Below are 25842 nucleotides of genomic sequence, written 5' to 3'. Positions count from 1 at the left end.
CTCGATGGCGACTCAGTGTAGGATGTAGGTGCAGTAAAACAGCAATAACTGGGAAGAAATTCAGCCAATCAGAGGTAGCATTATGGTTGCGACCTGGGCGGTCATGTAACACACCCCGTGCCAGATGCGCATGCTCAAATTGAGCAGTTGAATTAAATTCAGGTCACGTTTTGACTCATTCATAAGCATGAAAAAATCATGTATCGTTATACTGATTGTCACCAAATATGGAGCTTGCTGACATTTACCGGTCTGATCTCAAAATAATGGAAAGGCATATCATAGATAAGTTATTTTATTTGTCAAGATTAAAAGGAAGTCTGTGAGGAAAGATACAATCTGCTCTGTGTCCCATTAGAATTTAGTAACTGTTGGAGCACAATACAGAATTAGCAGTAATGACAGTAAAACTGAAGGGCCAGTTTATTGATAGAGGCCATTAGCTGGTCCAATGTGGTCTAAACTTGTGAATACAGTGCATAAAGCAAACTGTGTTGATCTACAACACCAGAATGTGAAGTATCAGAAAGAAGGCTGAGCTTTATAATCTAACACTTCCCAAAAAAGAGGATGAAACCACACGTGAGACAGATGGTGGTAGAGCTGATTTATTGGAAACCCCAGGAGCAGAGGGATGATTCACAACAGGTAAATGTTCTGTCCTGTTTGAAGCCACTGAAGATACAGTCAGGAACTGTAACAACCTCTTGAACATTTTCAGCAAATAAAATGCTTTGGTCTTGATTGATAAAGGCAGTAAAAAATCACCCAGGTGAGAAAGTAAATTTTGAAGGGCTCTACTGGCAAACTGTTTCAGCAAAGAGGAAGCTCACACATACACTATCGCAGCCCCACCAATGCTTCTGTTTTTCATAAACAAATGTATTGCAGCTCAGGTGACTAATGATGATCAACTGGAACTAAAAAGTGCAACTTGTCACTCAGAGTATGAGCAAAGTCTTAACTTGATGAAGAAAATGGGTAAAGCCATCCTGACGCATGGGCCAATGGATTAACAGCTGTAAATGACTATAGGCCTAATCGAAATCTGCTAGCCTGGATTACAAATGATGGATATATCCTTTTTTAGACACATTTTCCAGATTTGTAACTGACAAAATACACAACTGACTTGTTGTTTTGGAAGTGTTTCTTTACACCTTTAGTTCCTGTTTTTAAAGATGGGGTTATGAAAAGGTAAAAAAAAAACAGTTACAGAGATAAGACCAATGACTGGCTGTACACTGTGAACACTGTGAATGTTGTAGTATCAGGTTAAGTCACACATTCATGAAGGACTGAATGTTATTATTAACAAAGAATAACAGCACACACACACACACACACACACACACACAAAATCCTCATGAAAATAACCACAGTGTGTCAACTATACATGTTAAAATGAAGGGGGGAAGGGAAAAACAGATTTTCAACTGGAAGCAAAATCCAAAGTTTCTCATTTTTGCTCTTTACAGTTCACCATATAGGACATAAAGCAACCAATAAAGGCAAACGAAATGTGTGTGCTGTGCTGTGTGAGGCACGAGTAATGTATTTTGGAATATGGGAAAATGTAAGAAAGGAGGACCATTACTTGTTTAAAATTGTGTTGTTGTCAAGCAAAAAGGTAATAACAAAAAACTAGCTGAAAAGTGACCCTTTAAAATTGGAAGAATGGACTGATGTAATCGAGGACATATATATAATGGAGAAAATGACCTACACTTTGAGACTGAAATCTGACAAACACCGAAAACAGTGGACAAAATGGATAGCTTAAAAGACTCACTCAGCCCCATAGAGCAGGGACCTCTCCTCGTTGTTGTTGTTTTTTTTTTTTGTTGTTGTTTTTTCCCTTTTCCCCTCTTCCACAGATTGGGTGTTCTTTATTTTTTATTTTTTTGGTTTGTTTCTTTTGTGTGGTTTTTTTCGTGTTTTTGTTTGCATGTACTATAAAATTGGAAAAAGTACAAAATAAAAAGTAAAAAAAAAAAAAGAAAAAAGAAATGTGTGTGCAGCACACAAACTCATTGCAGTTGTGTGTTTTGTATACGTTTTTGTATGTTTTTCTCAGAATGATTGTTACACTACTGTATGAAGCCATGTTGTCTAAGGTGATCAGCCACTCACCATACACACACACTATCAACAAGGGGCACTTTGATGCATAGAGCAGGATACTATAATTTTTTTTTTTTTTTTTTTACCTCTTAAGCCCCAAGGGGGTTTCTGAGCTTCCTGCTCGAAAATGTAATGCCCAAATTTAATTGATTATTTCTCTGCAATTACAAACTCTGTCCTTACAATCTTGGTATCAAAATAAAGCTAACACTTGTGAGATTTCATCAGAGGTGTAAATATTGAAGCAGATATTACTGCGTCAAGGTTACTGAGACTGGAACACAGAAAAAGTAAGTATATTTTATCCTCGCCTAATTTTTAATTTTAATTTTTAGGATATAACCCTTTTAAAAATATGCCTCAGATCACCTGTGCAAAGACTTATGTTTCTAAAGTGAAACAGTGAAAAATTACAGTCCTGTCAATACATGAATATCCAGATGTTGTACAAAAATGTCCAATTTTGGCACACAATTGGACACTGTACCAGTTGAATTTTTTAGGTATTAAAGAGCAGAAATTAATAAATTTTATTAACAGGCCTAAAAATGCTTTCTTTTAAATATATTTTTGAAGAATTAACCACACATTTACATGGTAATGGCCCTTTTCTGCGGTGCGCATGAAGCATTTAATTGGTCTCTGGCCCTTTAAACTCCAAGGGGCTGTAACTTTGGTTTCTTTTGGTCAATTTGCATGATTGACACCTCTTTTTAATCGTTTAGCCAATAGAATCAAAGTAACGATGCCACATTCACGTGACTTCAACCAATCAGACGTTGCAATGCCAAAACCCACGTGGGCCCAAATTTGCTGCATGTGGTGTCTGTCCAGTCACGTGTCTATAGGTGGGTCTAAAATGGCGGTTGTTGACGGAAAACGGCTCTGATGCGGCTAGGTAGGTGTGGTAACTTCTGATAATCACGTGGCTACCGGCTACCAGCGAAAATAATGGAGGAAATCGGGATGGTAAGCCAATCTGTGTCTTAGTGCATTTTCGCCGCTATGTGTTTTTGTGGTCTTCTTTTGCGGCTCATTCAGTGAATTTTCGTCTGATTGTCCACACATATCTGGACTTATATTTCTCACCCCGTGTTATAACCGATTAAACGTGATCTCTTTTTTGCCCCGGTACCGGGGGCGTGGGGCTTACGTGGTTAAACCTGTTTAAATTTTAGGTTTTTTTTTTTATTTTTTTATTTTTTTATTTTTTATAACGACTCAGCATTTTATATAAAAACTTATTCACACATTGTAAGACACCATTAGTTTTTATGCTGACTCTGGAAACCACCATATATTTTAAATTTACCCTGTTTTGTTTGTCTTCAGTGTCAGGTTGGCTCGAAAATTATGAAGTTATGTCATCTTTCAGTATCTGTGTACTGTGTACCAGGCTAAGGACTCTGTGGCTCCTCAGCAATAGTGCGGTAGTGCTGTGGCTGATTTTGAAATATGGAAGAGTCTGTCTGGGTGAACAGAGCTGTCATCTTTAGGGGGCGTTTTATCAGGAATTTTCTAGATGTTACCAGATCACCGTAGCCCTGGGAGTGAGAGAAGGCGTAGCCTGATCGAGTACTACGCCTTCTCAGTAGACGACGAGGTGCAGGTGCAGTCAACTCCTCTGTACGCATCTTATACCTCACCTAGAAAAAAGAAATATGGGCTTGTTTTGTTTGGTTTTTTTATGCAAACTTTTTTTTACTATGGATACATTGATTCAAACTCAGTTAAATTACATGCTACTTTATAGTGCACAAGGTGCATAGAAGACAAGAAAGTCTTAGATGCTTTATGTGTTCAGTTTAGTTTTTTCTTTTCTTTTTTTACCTTGTCATTAATGGTAGGACAAAGCTGTATAAAAATGAAGCGGAAAGCTACAACAGGCAGGATACAGAGGAGGAACGTCAGGAATATGGTGAGCCACACATTAGGCTGGTTCAAAGTGTTTCTTGCTGCGCCTAAAATCCAAAAAGGACACAATCACATGAGTCACATACTCAGGTCTTCTTTAAAGTACCAAAATTTTAGAATAGAAAAAAACTTCAAAAAGTTAACATTAAAGTGGCCTCTATACTAAATGCAGTAAATGTACTTACCAAATAAGGGGAAAGAAGACGGGAAGACATAAAACATGCCATTGCTGTACATGGTGACTGAGATGGCAAAGTAGCCTATCGTGCTTAACCACACAAAAGAATGGTTCACTGCTGTCCAGTAATAGGTGTCAAGAGACAGCTGAAAAGTGGAAGATTATTGTTATTATTATTATTACTACTACTACTACTACTACTGTAGTAGTACTGTACTATTACTAATTTATTGTTAGTGTCCTGGTGCACAATTAAAATGACTGGCTGAGATGGAATGGAAGTCTATCTGTTACAACAGACTAATATACTGCATAAGTATGGGGCGCCGTTTGTAAAGTGAAACATGCTGAAATTAACGGCAACATTTTTCCACATTTAGCTCAAAACCTTACAAAAACATGTTTTTTCGAGTAATTTTTTACAACATTTAGTAAAATATTTGTAACTTTTCATCAAATGTTAAATATTAAATGTAAATGTTAAATATTAAATCTAAATATTATATTTAAATCTAAATGTTAAATGTTAAATCTAAATGTTAAATCTAAATATTATATTTAAATCTGAATGTTAAATGTTAAATCTAAATGTTACAGAAAACTAAATATTTAGGCTACCATGCAAATTTATTGTACGGATCAACGGAAATACCAAAATAAAAGCTTCCCGAAAACCTCCGGTCCAAAATTGTGTCTGCTCTCCCACTCACTTCTCCCCGCCATGTGCTGCTTCACTTCTTGCCTACGACCATGTCCAGCGATTTTGCTGGACATTAGACCACAAAACAATGCGCATTTTATATTTCTCATTGTTTTTTCCATACTTTAGTTACTGTGTCGAAGTTTGGGGGAATACATATGAGAATACTATAAAACCTATAAACTTATTACAGAAGAAAGTGATACGGATGATTCATAACGTTAAATATAGAGAACATACAAATACATTATTTATAAAGTCAAAATTATTAAAATTAGGAGATTTAGTGAAACTACGGACACTATTAATTATGTTTAAGGCTAAAAGTAATATTTTGCCTTCTAAGTTACAAAGAGTATTTTTAACGTGTTCGGGGGGAGAAGACAGCAGAAGGAAATTTTATTTTAAGCATCGGCTAGCTAGGACAGCACAAAGATTAATGAGTCCAACGGTTAGGGGTATACAACTGTGGAAGTCTCTTCATTAAAATTTAAAGAGTTGTATAAATTTACATTGTTTTAAAAAGTGCTACATGTCTAAAACAATAACTCAATATGAAGAATGTGAATGAAATTGGAGTTAATTGAATAAGGATCCATTATTTTTTGTTTCATTTATTTTATTTACTTATCTTTTCTCCTTGTTACTATGTGGAGTGGTATATTCTGATTTTAAATTGTTGTTTGGTTTGAGTTAGGACTGGAAATAAGTGTTAATGTTAGTTTGTTCCTTGACTTTTGGTGACCACTTGCAATATAAGTTGGACTGTAGATAGGGGGCAGGGTTTAATAAGAATAAATTCTTCTGCCTGCTCCTTTTCACACGTGGTTGCAGTGCTTTACTGACAGAAAGTGTAGTTGGTTTGTTTGAAAGAACTAACTGTGGAAAATGTTGACCAAGTGTGAAATAAATGAAATGAAATGTTCTCACCTGTGTGTGCACCACAATAAGCAGACAGGTCTGTAGCAGGAAAGCAAAAGATGGATGGCTCACAATGTCTTTTCCATCATTTCTGACTGCATCATTCATGGAAGCCCATGGGATAAAGAAGATGATTAAGGAGCAATAGCAGCCATGAATCAGATAGCTCACAAAAGCTTTCTTATTGAAGTATTGGTTCTTCTGGCCTGGAGCGTAGAGCTGAGGATGGTATAAACTCCAACGGTCATTTACATCCTGCACAAAACAAGTTTTAGTGAAAGAGATGAGAAAGCTCAGTGGACACAGAGACCTGACTATGAGACGATAATCTGGTTTATGTAAGTCAACCAAAAACTGATAGTTAATTGTAATCTACATACCTGGTCAAACAGACACATGCCAAGGACTGGAAGAGCTGTGTAAACCATATTGTAGAAGGTGATGAACCAGTCCTCATAAACAGTCTGTGAACAACCACAATGAACATTTAAGTACAACATAAAGAAAAGGTGAATGTGAATCAAGTTATTTGTTTCATTTGTCCTGCATCATTTGAAACTTTTTTGCATTTCTCTCATTGAGATTGATAAACACTTTATGTCCCATTACAAAAGCTACTTAAATTACATTATAGTATAGTTACAATACATATATCTCACCTGTGCAGAAAAACCACAAAAGAAGGCGTACCAGAATTGGACAAGCGTAAAAGTGAAGTTCTTGTAAAAGAAATATCCAAGGAACTTGCACATGCGGATGTAGGACCAGCGGCCATGCACCAGCAGGAGGCGCTGAAGGTAACGGAACTGGGCAAAGGAATAGTCGCTGGACAGCACTGCCTGCATGCCTTCCTGCCCACTGATACCTACACCAATATGAGCAACTGGCAGGCAGAAAAGGAAGCAAATAAAATACACAATAAAATACACAATATAAGCTACATATTTCCCAGCTGGATAGTTGTAATGAAAATACAGCTCTGTATATTGGTGACTTCACAGGTTACCCTTTATCATGCTGACATCATTGGCTCCATCCCCAATAGCAAGAGTGACAGCCTGCTTGTATTTCTTGACCAGCTGAACCACTTGGGCCTTCTGCAAAGGAGTGACCCTGCAGCAAATCACTGTCTGACACATGCATGCTGTCCTCAGCAGCTCCAACCTCAAGTTCTTCTCCAGTGCAAAAGCCTGATGATGAAGGAAAGAATTGATGGAGTTAGGTCATCTGTCAAGATTCTGTAGTGCAACCTTAAAACCTCAAGAGAATTCCATTCATTTCTACATTCATCTCTAAGTTTAAAAAATATAAGAGAATCAGGCTTTAAAAAAACAATATGTACTTTCTGATCACACAGTGTGACCTCTACTGTTGAAGCTACATAAACAAAATAAACTAAACTAAACAGGTCAACTTGCAGAGGTTTTTCAGTGGTTGCTGAAAACAAGCCTTCTTACCAGACTGTGCCCATTTATTATTAGTCCATAATCTCCATCCACCTTCTCATCCTGCACAGTCTCTGTCTTTTTAAGCCAAAACAGGCCTACTCGAGATTTAATCACAGTTGGCTCCTCTGCTGCTTCAGGACACATTTTTCTTCGTGCATTCCTGAAAATATGACAGAGAACATGACCTGATTTGTTATTTGTTATTATTTTGGGTTCGCTTTATCACCTATTCAGGTTGTAAATCGTGTTGTTAAAAAGTAACTAAGTAATTAATTACTTTTGAAAATAAGTAATCAGTAAAGTAACAGGATTACTTTTTTGGGGAAGTAATCAGTAATTAGTTACTGATTACCTTTTTGAAGTAACTTGACCAACACTGCTGGCTAATAAAGGGGACACTGAGGCATTCCTCTGCCAACTGAGATAAGTTAGTTTTCCAACATGTTCTGCATCTGCTCCAAGGCATGCTAGATTTAGACATCCTAAGATGTCTGAATCAGGTCAACTGGCTTGTTTTGATGCGACTGAGAAGTGGCTCCACTCTCTATCCCTCCTCATGCTATCTCTAAGGTAATGCGTAAAAAATGACATGTCCGGCTAATACAGCGGTAGTCAAATACCACTTAGGAAGACATTAGCTTGTGAGGTTACAGGTTACAATTAATCATACAAATGCTTGGGAACATTAAAATGTCAGATTAATGATTTTTATAGATTTTTTTCTTGTGATAGAATTAGCTTATGGCTATGATAAACTGGCTAGTTTAATATTAGTTTTTCATTTACAGTAGGTTTTTCATTCAGTTGTGGTAGAATTAGCTTGAGATAGCAAGTTATGAAATCTGGCAGCAACAGTTGTTAATTTGTCTTATATGTTTATTGAAGTTCATAGTGACAAATTATCTCACTGATTCATACGCTGAAACAGCTTCCGATTGGCAGAATACAATCATCATCTGGTTTTAACTGACTCACTGTAGCTCCTCTTTGACACCTTCAGCAGTGTTGGCTGAGACAACAAAGACGTCCTTCATCTCCTCTCTTAGCATGTTACAGGAATAGCCAATGTTCTCTGCTGTCTCTGTTGAAGAAAAAAAAAAGAATAATTCTCAATCACCTAGGTGCTAGAAATCTTTAAAGTCAATCTTGCAGCAAACCAAAGCTGGAACGACTCTCAGAGCATTTGTCGATATGTATATTAGATCTATGACTTGAAACCATGGAAACCCATCAACCAAAACTGTTGATGCTCTGAGATTGTGTGTAGATTAATGAGAGCAGGAACATAAGAATGTATTATACATCATAATGCAGTCTTTATCCACTTTGAAATGTATAGTTTAAAAAGAAAAAGTTCCACCGACCTTGCTTATCTCCAGTTAACACCCATATTTTGATGTCCGCTTTAGCCAGTTGCTCAATGGTCTCTGGCACACCGTCTTGCAACTTGTCCTCTACAGCTGTCGCTCCCAACAGCTAAAGCCACACATGCAGCTATGATTTAAACTGATGTTAAATAAAGCAAAGCAATGAAGCCATCCTATACCTTTATCACAAATTATGCTGGTTTCACTGTAACATTAGTGTACAATATAAACCAGGGGTGTCAAATATAAAGGCCTGGGTGCCAGAACTGGCCTGGCATAGACTCTAACCTGACCTGCTGGACAGCTTTGGAAAATGTAAAGAATGGAATTAATTTTGGACTTTCACTTGTATTTTCATAGGTTTTTGCAGCTTTTCCTACTGATAAAGACCTCCCCCATGGCCATATGCATACTACACCAAGTAAATAAATTAATAGGTAAACAATTAAATGTTAGAACAATTCCTCTGAATTAACAAAACCTTTCTATTTTATAATTACAGGACAGTCTGGTTAATGAACTTTTCTGTAACTTTACATATTTACTTCTTACAATTTAAGCCCAAAGAGTCATGCTGATAAATTCTTTCATTTAATACAGAAGCATTTCTCATCATATTAGAAAATCTGAGACGCACTGTTTAAATTGCACTTCGTTTTCTTATTGGAAGATATCTCAGGGATTAAATGTGTAGTAAAACACTGACAGAGGACAATCTGAATTTCACATGAAATTAGGCTATATTGTGGGCCGTAATGTAAAATGAGTTTCATATCCCCGGTATAAAGTATAACTACCAATAGATAATCAAGCAGCAAATTCGTATTGACAAAGTTTTCAGCACATGTACTAACCATCATATCTTTCTCTATCTCTTCATAAAGTTCATCAAGTTTTTCTTCACGTCCCTCCATGGCAACACTGGCCTCATGGTGGCGCTGTTTCCAATCTATCATGTAGTCCTCATTTAAGTCTTTGTAGGCCAGAGCAAGTGTACGGAGGCCATCACCTGCATACTCCTGTTTTTGTTTTGATAATTGAAAGAAGTCAAATGTTAAATTACATTAATTATATTAAAATTTCATTGACTTTAGCTTCAAGCTACTTTTATATGCTTTGGATCACTCACATTGAGGTGGTTAGTGGTTACTTCCATCAGTTTGTTACAGGAGGGGTGCAGTCTTTCAAAGATCATGGTGTCTGCACCTTTGCAGTATAGAGTCAGCTTCCCCTCTGGGCTGCGCACTGGAAGTGACAGGGAAAGTTAGAAAGTTTGACGTAATGCATGCAGAAATGAGAAATGTATTCTGAATATATGAAGTGTGGTCACTGAAGATAACGACACAAAAAAACCTATCACTACTTCCTCTCACCTATCACTGACATTCTCTTCCTCATATTATTAAAGTCCAGAATGGCCAGAAGTTCATAGATGACTTGTTTGCCCATCTCTACTACTGTGATGGTTTCTGGTGTGCGTGATAGGAACACAAATCCAAAGTTTCTTGCAGCAGTCACCAGAGCGCCTTCATCAGGTGACTGAGCCTGATAATTGAGCTCTCCTACCAGGTAAAACAGAGATGACAATTTAATTGGCATATAAGGGTAAAAATTTGAACATTTGCATGGTGGAGCACATTTCCATGTACCTGTATGTCTTTTATTGCACTGAATTTGGAGTTTTTAGATAGACTCCGAGAATATTTTGAAATTCTCCTGAAATGTAAATGAAATGAAGATGTCTTTTAGGGGACCCCTCACCCTCTTTCTTTTCCTCAGGCATAACAGTGTGACACAGGGATAACAAGCGGAAGAACTCCTGAGTCTCAGGGTTTCCACTTCTCACCATCTCCACCAGACTGTGGTCATGAAAGCTGAACTTTGGATCAGCCAGATTGTTCCAGGAGAAGTCCACTCTCTCTGTCCTCTGCAAGAAAAGCCAAAACAACAAAGTTGGATCAATACTTTCTTTAAATAATCATGCATTTTCCTCTCACCTCTGTAATTTAAACAAAGTTCACAAACAATGCAATGGATGTATTTTCCTCTCACCTCTGTAATTTCCACTCTTTGTCCAGAGAAATCATAGAGGTCCCCTGAATATATGATAAATGTACTGTAAAATCAGTTGTTCACCCAATGTGTTTCCATTTGCCTCACTAATTTTTACACAAGCAAAGCTGCTCACCGTAAGCTTTTCCATTAATGGAGCACTTGTTGAAAGTCATGATGTTCTGTGTCAGAGTGCCAGTCTTGTCACTGAAGATGTATTTAATCTGGCCTAGCTCCTCACTGAGTGTGGTGGTTCTTGCCTGAGCTGGAGTATCATTCTTAGGATAGTACATCTTCCTGTCCCAGTCTATGAAGAAGCTGTTTCCCAGACGAATGAACTCCACGCTAACAATGTAGCACAAATTGGTAAAATTTCAAAATGTGATACATATTAGCACAAGTCTCAAGTGTTCAAACCAACTTTGGTTGTTTTTTGGTTTAATCATTTTTCTGTGCTGAAACTTACCTGACATAAAGTGAACTGGGTATCACTGTGTTAAGGACAATGACATAAGACCAGAAGATGAGGAATGATGAGAGAGGAGCATCAATGCCCGGTTCACGAGGAAGAAACATAGTGAACACAGAGCCCTCATTTGTTTCCCAGATTGCATTGCCAATGGTCAAAATGGAGCACATAGATGCCAGGAAACCAAAGATCTGATGGAATGAAAACATCAGACTTCTTGATTATTCAAACAATATTACTCTTGTCACTCAGGTGAAAAACAAATCACTGTCTTTAAGTTCTATATCTATAAGCTGAGACTTTGTGTGACTTTCTTTGTATTTGTGCTTGTGTAAACTCACACATAACACCAGGATATTCGTCAGGTGATCAATGCTTGTCCGTTTGAATATTGACTTCCCGCTGTTCTGCATCAGTTTAGTGTCAGGACCTGGAAAGGATTATTAGTGTCAGATTTTCTTCTGCACACCTTCGCTGCATCTCCTTCCTGCTCTAGTCTCTTATGTACAACTTCAAACATTATTATCAGAGTAAACAATAAAAACTAGACCAAAAAAAATCACTCAAGTTGTACACAGATTCAATGTGATGTTGAGACACTGACAGTGATGCAGATACAGTTTTCAGTATGTTTCCAGACTGGTTAGCCTTAGAAGGAGAATGGCCTAAATGAAACACCACAAATATGTCATTACTGTGATATTGTTGTTTTAAGAACTTCACACTCTAGAATCTGTGGCAGATTATCTTCTGTATACCTTTGCAGATGTAACCACATCCCCTTCCTGCTCTAGTCTCTTATGTACAACTTCATACATCAGTATCAGAGTAAACAATAAAGGCTAGACCAAAAAAACATCACTCAAACTGCAAATTGTACACAGTTGCAGTGCACAGAGTACCTCCAAAGATGACCAGACCGAAGCACCACTCAGTGTTCCTGAGAGTACAGCCTCTGAGCAGCACTTTGTCGTTGTCCAAGGCATATCTTTCTCCGTTCAAAGTCAGAGTCCCTTTGAACTTGTCTAGACGGTTATTGGGAGGTTCACATCGCACTTCACCTGAGAAACAGAAATCAGTGTCAGCAAATAATTCTAAACAGTTCACAGGATAGTTAGAGGACAGCTCGAAGCAGTCTGTGTAGTCTCCTCCGACCTCTGGTATCAACAAGGGATTTTCGCCTACAGAACGGCTGCTCACTGGATATCTTCTGTGGACCATTCTCTGGAAACCTTACAGATGTGGGTTAATCCCAGCAGGTCATCATTTTCTGAAATACTCAGACTAGCCAATCTGACGCCAACAACAATGGAACATTCCAAATTCTTTAAATCAACTTTCTGGCACATTTTATACTCAGTTTGAATTCAAACAGGTCACTTTAATAATGTCCACATGCCAAAATGAAGTGGATTGCTGTCATCTGATTGACTGGTTAGATGTCTGTATTAATTAGCAGGTGAACAGATGGACCTAACAAAGCAAACAAATAAACAATTAAATAAAACCCAAGATCCCATTGTTACATTAGTAGAAAAAGTCGTGCATGAGGAAATACAATCACTCAGTACAAACTTAAACAGTTCAAAGGTGAAATACTGCTCTATTGATTGATTGATTGATTGTTAATTTATTTCAAACATGTAAACAATATACAGGTACATTTAGTAAAGAAAATAAGAGAGAAAAAAATACTATACAAAAGTCAATACATTTCAATATTGCTACCGTTCTGATTCATTTACGTGTTGAAAGGGAGTGGGAAGAAGAACACACTTATTTAATCCCACCCCTTTGCCATAAATTATCAGTTAATATTTAGTCAGCTTCCTTACTGATATAATCTATAATAAAAATAGTGAACAGATTGCTGATATAATATATACTATAATATGACATGATTTTTTTTAAATAGAGACATTCACTTAATTTCAATATTTTCCCTTTCTTTATAGTTCGAGAAGATCATATTTTTATAACTCTTTTTGAACTGTTTTATGTTTGGACATTGCTTTAATTCCATATTCACACTGTTCCACAGTTTCACTCAATGAACAGAAACACAAAAGCTTTATCTTGTAGTACGTACCTTCCCTGTTTTGAAGTTACAAAAACCCCTTAAATTATAACTTCCTTCTTTCAAAAAAAAAAAACATACTCTGAATATTACCTGGCAGTTCTTTTTTTTTTTTTGCTTTGAATAGAATTTGTGCTGTTTGGAATTTCACTAGATCGGCAATTTTCAATATTTCAGACTGCAAAGATACTGAGTTTGTATGTTCCCTATAACCTGCATTGTGGATGATTTGAATTGCTTTTTTTTTGTTTTTGAAGAGTAAAAAGTGAATGTAATGTGGTTTTATAGTTGTTGCCCCAGACCTCTGCACAATAGCTTAAGTATGGTGAAACCAGTGAACAGTATAGAATATGAAGTGATGTTCTGTCTAACACCTGCTTTGCCTTGTTTAGTACGGCAATGCTTTGTGATACTTTGGAATGAATATATCTTACGTGAGCTCTCCAGTTAAGTTTTTCATCTATTATTACCCCCAGAAATTTATTTTCACTGACTCTTTCAATATCAGCACCATTTATTTGAATCTTAGCATTTGTATCTAAACTACTATTTCCAAATAACATCAGTTTAGATTTATTCAAATTTAACGATAATTTGTTTTTATCAAGCCAGAACTTCACTTTACTTATTTCATTAGTCATATCCTCCAATAAATTCTGCAGATCATCACCAGAGCAAAAAATGTTTGTATCATCAGCAAAGAGAACCATTTTTAATACTATTAAATTATTCTGTTATTATATGTTACCTTATATATGTAATCAAAGTAGTTGAATTAGAATACTGCTGTAGATCATATTATACCCTTTAAAATAGAGTGTGTGAGCTGTATGTAGTTTAGTTCTCATTATACTTTTGAGTTAACAGAACATATTCACATATTAGTCCATTAGATAAATGTGCATCACTCTGTATCCTTGATCTGCTGGGAATGTGTTACACTGTTTTCTTGACATGCTTAATTGTTGAATCATGAAGAGAAGGTTGTAAGCAGGAGACTCTGTGTCTAAAGACAGGGGAGATAGACAGACCACATTCCACACCCCCACCTTACAGAAAGCAGAGAAACAACTGCCGAGGTCATAACTTAGGCGCTGTAACAGAGAAAAATGTGATGTTTTGGCTTTCACGACTAGCTGGGGGCCACTAGAGACTATAAAAAGCTGAGCAACCCGTCACCATTTTGAGACATGCTGTCGAACCTCTGCAGGCATCTCTCCCGTCCGGACGTTGTAATGCTCTAACTGTTGAATTGTATGGAAATAAATGATTGTTGATTGAGCATTGATACACCGAGTATTGTCCCTCCTTCAGCCCAAAGATTCAAAGAACTGCGTGTTTTCAACAACTTGGTGCCGTGTGACCCGGATCTTTGGTGTGCTGAGGAGGTGTAGATTTGACCTTTGGTGAGATCGTGAGGCGAGGTGAACAGAGGACCGGTCCAAAAATAAAAAGGTAAGCACAGCCTGTTGTATTATAAATACCAAATGTGCATATTGGGCTTTCCAAATTAATCTGTTCACTGAGTTACACGTATTTTCACAGTAAATTTGTCGGTGTCTGGTTTTTGGCGCAAGATACTAACAACATAAGTTGAGGCTGAATTCCAGTGTGTTAAATAAACTGCTTCTACCGAGAAACTAATAAGATACTACGTTGAGCTAGTTGCAGCCACTTTACCTTCCACATTTAATTTTGTCTAATACTGGCTTCTGTAGCAATAATACGTTAGAATTTCTTCTGAAGACGCGGCCATTAGTTCAGTACATTGAAGTCGAGGATTGAAGTTTGTTTATGGTGTCGGTTACGTCCTGGCTCTTGCCGGCTATGAAATAGAAGTTGATTTAAGGAAAAGCAGATGCTGGCTTCACGGTGCGGTTAAACACTGGCAACGCGAGAGCGAAACACGTCCGTAGGTTTGGTTTATGATACGGCGTGTTCCGGTGATATGCGGCCGTGAAGTGCAGTAGTGGTTGGTGCTAATTTTAGTACATTGAACAGAGGTTTGACGGTGGTTTGTGGCGTCAGTCGAGTTTTTTTTTTAAGGGCTGCGGTCATAAAACAAAGTAAAATTTTACTTGCCAAGAAGTACATAGAGCAAAACCTGGTTTATGATGTCTGGTATAACTTCGGGGATGCAAGCATCACTTTTATGATGCGACTTTGCTCCGTTGTGGCGGTCATAATCGCAGAGAAAAGGGTATTTTGGTCTATGGTGCAGTGTGCTTTAAGAAGATCTAATAGTTGAGCTCAGAGGTTTCTGTGTAAAATTCCCGCTGAGGAAAAGTGTTGTGTGTGAGTGTCAAAGCGCGCTCTGGGTGAGAGAGTGTGTGTGAAGCTGCGAGGCGCGCTCTGGGTGCTGTCTTGTGGGTGAAGCGCGCACTGAGGGAGAGTGTGACTGAGGCGCGCTCTGAGTGTGTTTTGTGTGGAGTGTGAAGCGTGAACACAGTGACAGTGACGGTTAATGTGTTTGATTAGGAGGACATTAGAGCAAAGACACATTTTTAGGATCAAACGTTGATGCCTAGTGTACCTGTGGACCTTTGCCCTAGGAGTGGCGACCCTCCTGTCCAGGGACGCTTGGCCAGGACCGGCGGCGTCCGGGTGCCGAGGTGGTGACTTGGGGAGGTGAGGGCCCCCGCATAGCTACGGATATAACACTGGAACGGCCGTGTAATCACGGGTTCACATTTATTCCGGACTAGAACAAGACACATTTTTGCAAACAAACGTTGAGTCTAGATTAGTGAAGAAATATAAAAAGGTTGAATTCCTCGTTTCAGTGGTTGAAATTGTTGTGTGCCTGTCCCCTGACGAGTGTGAAATTAAAATAAAGAGGGAATTTGGAGCCACATAGAGATAGACGGGCATAATTGGGTGTATTACTCTGTGGTGTAATAAAAATAAAAAGGAGAGATAGTAAGAGGTGTGCAGTGGAGAATTATGGAGGAGTACAGAGAGGAATGTGTTGGGAGACTGGCGTACAGTTTACGCTGTCAAGGTAGGCGTGTTGCCTGCTTATCTGTTTAACAGTGATGAAAATGAAATTAAATAAATCTCTTAGTGTGTTAATACAGGAAGCTGCGGACCTGGACCAACTGCCCCCACAAGCACAGCGGCCGAAGCAAAATTATAGGTAATGGGAACCACACCCAGCACGAATCAGCAGCTGTGAAAAAGACAGCAGCGAGGACAGAATTAGAGGAGAAATTAAGAGAAGTCTTTAACACATAAAATTGGGGCCAACGGACTTGTGGAGGTTGGGAAGGCGTCCGGAGCATCACAACAAAAAGGTGAAACAAAAACACACAAGCAGAGAAATCTGAGAGAAAGGCTCCTTTTAAGGTAACGCCTAGTTTGAGAACAGATAAAATTAACCTGCTTTTATACAAATGCACATACACGCAATGAAGAAACAGCTTACACTCATGAACACGTGAAGATTTTCCAGCAAGGTTAAAGAAAAATTAACATACTTAAATGATGAAGTCTATACATTACTGACAAAGAAACCCTCTGGGTTGCAGGACAACAATTTAACTAAAAAAAAAAAAAAGGAACACTGGTCTAACCAACCAGGCAAGACACAAAAAATTTAGTGGTTAAAAGATTCAAATTGTGACATGTTTTCTGTTGATTGATTAATAAAAGTGATTACTGAATGAAAGAAAGTTCCTTTTTGGGCTTTTAAACATGATCTTAAGAATTTTAACATATACCGGTGTTGTCCTGTCAACTTGGTGGGTTAGGAGTTGATTATATCGGGAGACAAAAAACAAAAAAAGGGGGAGAGAAGGCTGACACAGGGCCTGGCCCCATTGTCTCCCCTCTGAATAACACAGCCAACACAACATCATTTTCCTGTTCGTTTGTTTTTGTTTTTTGTTTGTTTTTGTTTTGTTTTGTTTTTGTTTTTTCTATACATATTTAATTACAGGCTGCTTTGCCGGCCCTGAAAGCCGAGGCTGACTGGACTCCTGCTCTCCCCCATACGTGACACTGACCAAATGCTGCAACAGCTGGACCCACAACAACGACCTGAGAATGTCAACAGACCTGCAGGAATGTGATCTCATGCAGCCGAGACGGAGAGCACTAAACCTAAGGCCCGTTTCACTACACGGGGGAAAATTCCCAGACTGCGTCAGCTGACAGAGCTGTGACGAGACGCCCGCCAAGCCCGCATGAAAAGTAAGGCCGAGCGAAAGAATGCTGACCTTGATAACTTTGCATTCACACTGTGCAGGACAGTGATGGACCAACACGGATGATCGGGTGGCGAAAAAGGGCGTGACCGAGACAAGAGGAGTAACTGAGGACAGAAGGCACCTCAGAATGGACAAAAACACAGAAGAAGATGCAGGTTTCACCTGCGGTGAACATCGACACTGGAGAAAGGACTGCCCCAATTGGGGTCAGAACCAGGACGGACTGAATTTTGAGCAGCAGCAGCAGCAATGGTCGCAAACAAACTGAAAAGGAGGGGGGCAGGACCCCAGGGCACGCTTCAGGCCGTGGTTTACCCAGAACACCAGAACAGGAAAGTGATGAACACAAACACCCACACAAACACACACATCTACATGCACTGACTCACAATGAAGAGAAACACACACACACACACACACACACACACACACGGGAATGTTGATTCACTGAGAAGTGAGGCACACACATACACATGCACACGCTTGTGCAATGAAGAGTGATCCACACGCACACACACATACACGCTGATGCAATGAAGAATGCTTTGCTTATGCTGATATGCAAAATGCTGCACACAAACATCCCAATGCATAATTTTTATGAGGAGCCATTGATTACCATTAAATACTTAGAATGTGTTATATGTCACCCAGAGGGCATTTATGTAGATTTTAGGAATAAGGTCTAAAACGGTTTGGTTATGAAAACAATGTCTGTGCGTGATGTCTGTTTATGGCTCAAGGCCTTGACTGAATTCTTTGCTGTGCTTCACACAGCCCTGATGAGGAACAGTGGCACAGAGTGAAAATGATGAATTAATAGTGTAAGGTTAGGTTGGAGTACGGCATTTTCTGTGATTGAGTTTTAATTCAAGGAGGAACAAAAGGTGTTACGGCACCTGAGGTTTTCATTCCCACACAATATTGTCCCGGCAGGAAGCAAAATGTTCCTGTGAATTTCTGGTTGATTGTTTGGTTTTGTTTAGCGCTAGCTTGATTTTATCAGTGAGCTTTGGCTTGTGTTCTTTCTCGTAAGCGAGAGAGGGATAGTTTTATGCTTGGACATGTCTGCAACGGGCCCTAGTTTGTGTTATTTTAGTAGTATTTTGTTGGTTATGTCTGTTTTCATTTTTGTTACAGTGCACTGGAGAAAAAACATCTGAGAGGTGTGATCCACCGGTGGTGATATGTTGATATTTTGTGAGTTCATGATTTAACAATCAGCTCTTTAAACAAGGCCTGAAAGATTGAAATTTAAAGCGCTATAAAATATTATTACTGTAAACAGTTGCAAAGTGTGCTTCTCCATGATTGTAATTGGCTTGGGAGAAATTCACTTATAGGGAACACTGAGAAGTTCTGAGTCTAAAAGGATTGCACCGAGTCAATCCGGCCCAAAAAACAACAAGGAATTGTTTTCCTTTAAAATGATGACGTCATCTTGCTGGTGATGGAGGCTCGAATAGGTTGCGCGGGAGACTCCATTATCAGCAACATCTGGTATGAATGTGTATGGAGGTATGCATGTGAATGGACTGTGATGGACTGACGACTAAAAGTTTTGACTGACTTGATATTGAGACAATGAATGCACCCACTTTAGGATTAGTAAATGCCAATAAACAATTCATAAACAATTCACCCAGCCGACAAGAGAAGGGTGGATGCTTCGCTTTGTTTTGTTTTGTTTTTTCAGGAGCAGGAGGATAAGAGAGACTGGAGGAGGAGACTCTAGCTTCACATAAGTATGAACTGCAGACTTAACACTGTGGTTGCTGATTTTGAGTTACTGATGTTTGCATTAAGAAAACTGTGCTATATTAGCTGTGTTTTGATTAAGGTATCATGTTATATTATTGGGAATGCCAAATGCTACAGTGGAGAAGACTTTTGATGCCACTCATGACTGGAATATGTTATTATTAACCATAGCAGGCCACTGTAAAAAGTCAATTAAATTTTATAGAGGAAAATCGCCAAAATTGAACAATACCTATGAATGACTGGCCACATTCAGAATAGAGATATGCAATAATAAACATTGGTCCACGTGATTTAGGTTCTCACTTGAAATAGTAAGTATTAAATGTAGAATATAATCGACAGGGACATTTGATAGGATGTGGTACTGAAAAAGAACAAGAGCAAAGTAAATAAAGAAAATATTGTGTTTAGTTTGGATAAATTCAAATTAAAATGTACCATTACACTCAGAGGATCAATATGGAATAAAACATATGCAAAATTTGTAGGAAGTACATGACTGATAACTGTTCTGTCCTGAGCGTTTGTTTCTAGAGCACCCACTTGACCACACCAACAGTTTCTCGCCACCGAGGAGGGGTACTTGCAAAAAGAATAAAATAAAAATCTGAGTTTAACAAAACATTTTAAATGTAAATATCAAGCTTACCTTTCTTTTTCCATGAAATGTGCTTGTGGGCACGCCAGCCATTTTGAAAAGGTGGGCAAAACAATTGGCAAGGCCACACCCCCACACGTGTGATATAATTTTAAAGGTACTGTTGCCCTCTCTAAGAAACATCAGGACTTAGAGGAGTGGCAAGTAGAGTATGCGAGCGACAAGCAAAAACTAAAATGTGTACTACAGTGTGCAAAAATGAAATACTGGGTCATCAGGGGGTCATGAGGGACATTTATAAAACTAAAAGTCCCACTAACCTTAAAGTGCACTTGAAAAGCCCACACAAGAAGGTTAACCTAGCTTACCTAGAAGGCCTCATCAGGGGGAGCACACTCCCCCTCCTTGAAGAGCTCACCCACTTAACTCGCATCCCAAGAAAATAGCTAACCCCAGATAAGGCAGCGTGATGTATCCCGAGATAACAGGACTGGGACATCTAAATAAAGGTGTGAAACAATCGCCTTCAAAAGGTTATCAATTAACTTTAACCAAAATTAGGAACACTCGGTGCGGCAAGAGTTAATAGTTATTAGTCTCAACACCCAAGGATAATTAGAAGAGCATGACTGATATGATGGAACGGAGATTTTGTTACACTTAACTTTTGCAAAACACAAATAGAACTAAATTGAAACTAAGGATTTTCAGAAAATAAAAACTAGACTAAACTAGCAAAGAATTGGTAAAAGCTAATTACAACTGGCAAAAAATTGAAAATCTGGAGTCGAAACTAAATAAAAGATAAAACCTAATGAAAATGGCGAAACGTTTAAAACTCTGGTGCAGAGATTGGCAAATCTGACCAGGAACGTTATAAAATGGATTGTCAGAACAGTCAGCGTTAAAGCCACATTTGACAGTCCATACTAGGATGGCATTGGACATCTTGGGGGTGGAAAGGGGTTGGTGTGACCAAGGTGTGGTTTGGCTTGTCGTATGGATATTTGAGATCATATGGCTCTGGATGGACCGGTTACCAGGGCATGGAAGGAGGACAGACTCATTAAAGGAGGAGAAGGAACTTGCTGGGATTGGAGATCCTCTGGGTGAGTGGTTGATTAAAAGTATGCATAAAATAGAAGTTATCTGTTGTTATTGATTGGTAATAGATTGATAATTGGCCACATTTACAGCTGTATTGACTTGTTGTGGACGTAGTCGACTTCAGGTTTAAACACTCTAATTAACAGGGTGAAAATAGTGACATTAAAGGAAGAGTATGCAGCACCACCCTGTCAGACGCCAGTGATGGTTTTCATTGCAGGTGTAACCATGATCGTTTTTATACATATTGCAACTTGTTGCTCATTGTAGAGTTGTGCTCAAGTTAATAAGGGTTAAAAGCTACAGTCAGCGCGAATGTCTGACTGATCTATTGAGGGGAAAGGCTTCGAGCATAGAAGGCCGCACGCGCTTACAAAACACTGATATCATGTTATTCTTTGTGATCTTTTCTTAAATTATGTCTTTAAGGTTAGTTTAAAGAGTGGCAGTTAATTAAACGAGATTTATTAAAATATTAAATACCTGAGTCAGAACGTTACACGCGGATCACCTTAAGAGTCTGGGAAACTTTGTAGCTGCCTAACTTTTTTGAATGTTCTAGCTCCGTTGATTTGACACATTGGAATGTGTCAAAAAAGGGGGGGAAGGTTGAGCTTTAACATCAAACCAGGATTATTTGAACATTTTATAACTTCATTTGTGTCTTTAATAATTTAGGAATGGTAAAGCTTAAGCTAATAGCGGTCCGAGAAGACGGACCTTTTAGAGAATCAGTGAAAAAGCATAAACTATCACTTTCATGTTTAATCATTACTCATTGAAATGAACTGAATAGCGTTTAGAAGATTTGTTAATTTTTTGTCTTTTGTTAAAAAGAGGGGTTTCAATAATTTTCAGACACACCTTGCAAATGTGCTTATAACGAGTTGGCACTCGGCCTTTTGAAGGTCAGAAGCTTCGTTCGGCGTGACTGTCCGGACTGATAAAGTGTAGGAAATGCCTTGAGTGCAGAGGGCTAAATGCAAACATGCTTACACACACATAAGATATGATTAGAATAAGTCCCTGGGACATTCTGAATGTTTTAGACCAATTCTGAATCACTAGAAGGTCAGTAGATAAGAACATTAGATTATTAGGGTTAGGAAGAGAGGTGCTTTGGTTTTCTGTCTCTTACAGAGAAAGGAACAGACACCAGACGAGGTCACAGAGATGCGAGGATCCTCCGTAGCAGAGTCAGACACAGTGACTGCCGAGACATCAACTGGGTCCAAGGGTCATGTCCAGCTAGTCACCACAAAAGGATGGATCCCATAAACACAGCAATAACCATGAAGGGGTTGGCGGAAAACCAGGAACACCAGACCAACGAGGTTCGAGAGGCTCTTGGCAGAAAGGGGGACACGCCGGTGAACCCAAAACACACAGATCCTTGTTTGAAATCGAGGCAGAATAATCCCCAGAACTGTGCAATGACTAAAGGGTGGTCTAACCCCGGAGGTCGAAGAAAGAAGCTGAGAATCACCCAACTGGAAGACACTGGTAGCTGCAGCAATAAAAATAAAGGTTAAAAGCTCCTTAGACAGAGGTTCTAGTCTAAGTACATTTGAAAGGTATAAGGGGGCATTAAAATGGGAGTGGAAAACTGGAGCACCAAAATAAAGCTGTGGGAAAATGGGGAGTGATGGGAGTGTCATCTGTAACTGCTGTTATGGTTGTAAATCTAACTTTGCTTGCATCTGAACTGCGTGAACATAGAGGTCATCCCACATATGGTCCACCCGTTAAAGGGGGACAGAGGGCCTCAGGATCAAGAAAACCTGGACCTTGCAACCCTGGAGTGCATGTTGTAAGTGATCTCTTTCAGAGATCAAAAGGGGGAATTATTAAATTATTCTGTTATTATATGTTACCTTATATATGTAATCAAAGTAGTTGAATTAGAATACTGCTGTAGATCATATTATACCCTTTAAAATAGAGTGTGTGAGCTGTATGTAGTTTAGTTCTCATTATACTTTTGAGTTAACAGAACATATTCACATATTAGTCCATTAGATAAATGTGCATCACTCTGTATCCTTGATCTGCTGGGAATGTGTTACACTGTTTTCTTGACATGCTTAATTGTTGAATCATGAAGAGAAGGTTGTAAGCAGGAGACTCTGTGTCTAAAGACAGGGGAGATAGACAGACCACATTCCACACCCCCACCTTACAGAAAGCAGAGAAACAACTGCCGAGGTCATAACTTAGGCGCTGTAACAGAGAAAAATGTGATGTTTTGGCTTTCACGACTAGCTGGGGGCCACTAGAGACTATAAAAAGCTGAGCAACCCGTCACCATTTTGAGACATGCTGTCGAACCTCTGCAGGCATCTCTCCCGTCCGGACGTTGTAATGCTCTAACTGTTGAATTGTATGGAAATAAATGATTGTTGATTGAGCATTGATACACCGAGTATTGTCCCTCCTTCAGCCCAAAGATTCAAAGAACTGCGTGTTTTCAACAATACTTTGGACACTTTACAGATGTCGTTAATGTACAAGTTGAAGAATTTTGGACCCAAAACTGACCCTTGGGGTACACCACAAGCAATGTCCATACATAAGGAGCAACCACCATTTAATTTCACAAACTGCTTCCTGTCACCTAAATAACTCCGGACCCAATCTGAAACTACCCCTCAGACACAATAACGTTCCAGTTTTCTTATTAATATATCATCATCTATTGTGTCAAATGCCTTTGTCAAGTCTATGAATAACCCAGCCACATATGGCTTTTTGTCTATGGAATTTGTGATGTATTCTATTGAATCTAATAATGCCAATGATGTTGATCTGCTTGATCTGAATCCGTACTGACTCTCAGTGAATCGTTTATGTTTATCTATACATTTTCCCAGTCGGTTGTTAAACAGTTTTTCAAGAATGAGAATTGAGGTAGTAAAGAGACAGGCCTGTAGTTTGTGAAATGGTGTTTGTTTCCAGATTTGTATAGAGGTATAACTTTTGCTATTTTCATTCTGTCTGGAAATTGACCAGTTTGAAATGATAAATTACAGATGTATGTAAACGGTTTTATAATAGCCTCAATTACTCCTTTAACCACTATCATATCGATATCATTACAATCCAGATTTCTGATTTTACATTTGTTGACAATCTCAAAAACTTAATTTCATCAACGGCTGTGAGAAACATAGAATATGGATTTCTGTCTATCAGTGTATCCAGAATTATTTTTTTGCATTTATGCATTTATTCATTATTTATTTTGGTACTTGCATTAATTCTTAACTCAGCCAAGGCCTATCAACCTAAAAAAAATCTTTGTTAGTTTTGGTCCCCTCTGACATTTCCCAATGACAGAACCAGGTTTCACTTTTGAAAATCAGACTGTGTGTTGTTTCATTGAGATTCTCACCATTAAAGGCAGCGAGTGCCTCAATGTTGTCTCCCAGCTCTCCAGTTACAGTCAGAGCCTGTTTCACCTTCAGATTGGTTTCTCTGGGGGAGACCAAGGAAAATCCAAGACAATGTCAGACATTAGTTGTCAACCTAGCATACAAACAACACAGTACAGCACACTTACCCATCTAGTTCAGCTGTTTCCACATAAACTAAATTAAGGGGCTCACTGCTAGACAGCAACAGAAGGTCTGCCTAAGAAATAAAAGCACTGAGTTTAGTTTGGAACTTACTTTTGAAATGAATTTCTTTCACTTGCTTCAAATCTTTACTATAGCCTCCCCAAACTTACTGTGACAAACTCATTATTCTCCAGTTTGACTATGTTCCCGACCTGAACATTCATCCATTTTTCATTTTTGAGTCTGTCAGGGAAGGGAACAAAGGCATACAACACAGAAATGAATCCAAAACAGCATAATTCTTCATACAAAAGGTATTCTTTTCTTTTTCATTTGGGTTTCCAAAGACTTACTGGCCATCCATGAGGACGTCCACCTTCCGGTTATTGACTTGTCCGTCACATTTGTGTCTGTTCTGCTCAGTTGACACAAGAAAAAGATACTGTTTGCTTCCAAATCTGATATTAGTTTCTTATTTTTGGTTTTCTCTTTTGTTATTACCGATTTCAACTTACTATGTCATCAATGGCATCTTTGACTGCTGTTATAGAAAGCACTACTATTAAGGCGAAACCTGTAGTAATCCATGAGAGAGAGGAGATTTGTGGGATCAACTGTCAACACACACACACACACAAAGATTAACACACTCTTTCAGTGCATAGATAATATCTTTTCTTCTTCTTCTGCCTAGCAGTTCATATCCCCCGATGCAGGGTCTGCTGTTTTTCATGCTTTCCTCCACTTCTTCCTATCCAGGGCATCTTTTGGTGTAACATTCGCAGCCTTCATATTGTCTTTGATTCGGTCCATCCAGCGTTTTTTTGGTCTTCTTCGTGGCCTAATTGCTGGGCTGTCTTTGCGATGGAGTTCTTATCGCTACGGGCAACATGGCTGTACCATCGGAGCCTCGCCTCTCGCATCTTGTCTGTGATCGGTGTCACTCCCCATCATTTCCTAACGTCTTTGTTCCTCGCTCGGTCTAGTCATGTGAGACCCAGAGGCCATGTCAGCATCTTCATCTCCATGGTGTGAAGGGCTTGTTTGTGCTTGGTCGTAGCTGGCCAGCACTCTGACCCATAGAGTGCCACTGGGCACACGATCGACTTATAAACTTTCGCCTTAAGATAGATTGGCATTCTCTTGTTGCACAAGACTTATCTGACCTGGCACCACTTCATCCACGCTGTGTTGACACAGAGTCTGGCGTCTGGTAGAGTTTCGCAGTCCGAGGTGACAAGGGACCCAAGGTACTTGAATTGGGCAACTTTAGTCAGCAGCTCGCCGTTGATAGTGATGGTACTGTTGGTCTGGGGGCCGCGTTCAAGGTACTCAGTCTTCTTGATGTTCAGGCACAT

General features: G+C 38.9%; 1 protein-coding gene across 1 annotated transcript; it reads right to left on the bottom strand.

Annotated features, from left to right (window-relative positions):
• Positions 1-619: 619 nt before the first annotated feature.
• LOC101472771 (phospholipid-transporting ATPase ID) lies at positions 620-25842 on the bottom strand. The gene is made up of 24 exons (XM_076885496.1): positions 25651-25842; positions 24838-24899; positions 24655-24727; positions 24487-24557; positions 24319-24401; positions 12076-12234; positions 11515-11603; positions 11171-11364; positions 10841-11049; positions 10705-10748; positions 10414-10579; positions 10026-10214; positions 9782-9897; positions 9507-9671; positions 8650-8761; positions 8261-8366; positions 7295-7445; positions 6844-7027; positions 6497-6720; positions 6218-6301; positions 5847-6092; positions 4224-4362; positions 3955-4085; positions 620-3770 (listed from the first exon to the last, which is right to left on the bottom strand). The coding sequence occupies exons 1-24, from the start codon at positions 25840-25842 to the stop codon at positions 3522-3524; spliced, it is 3438 nt and encodes a 1145-aa protein (XP_076741611.1). The 3' UTR covers positions 620-3521.

This window comes from Maylandia zebra, linkage group LG7, assembly GCF_041146795.1.
Source record: "Maylandia zebra isolate NMK-2024a linkage group LG7, Mzebra_GT3a, whole genome shotgun sequence".
Classification (NCBI taxonomy): domain Eukaryota; kingdom Metazoa; phylum Chordata; class Actinopteri; order Cichliformes; family Cichlidae; genus Maylandia; species Maylandia zebra.
This window is presented reverse-complemented; position numbering and strand designations above follow the sequence as displayed.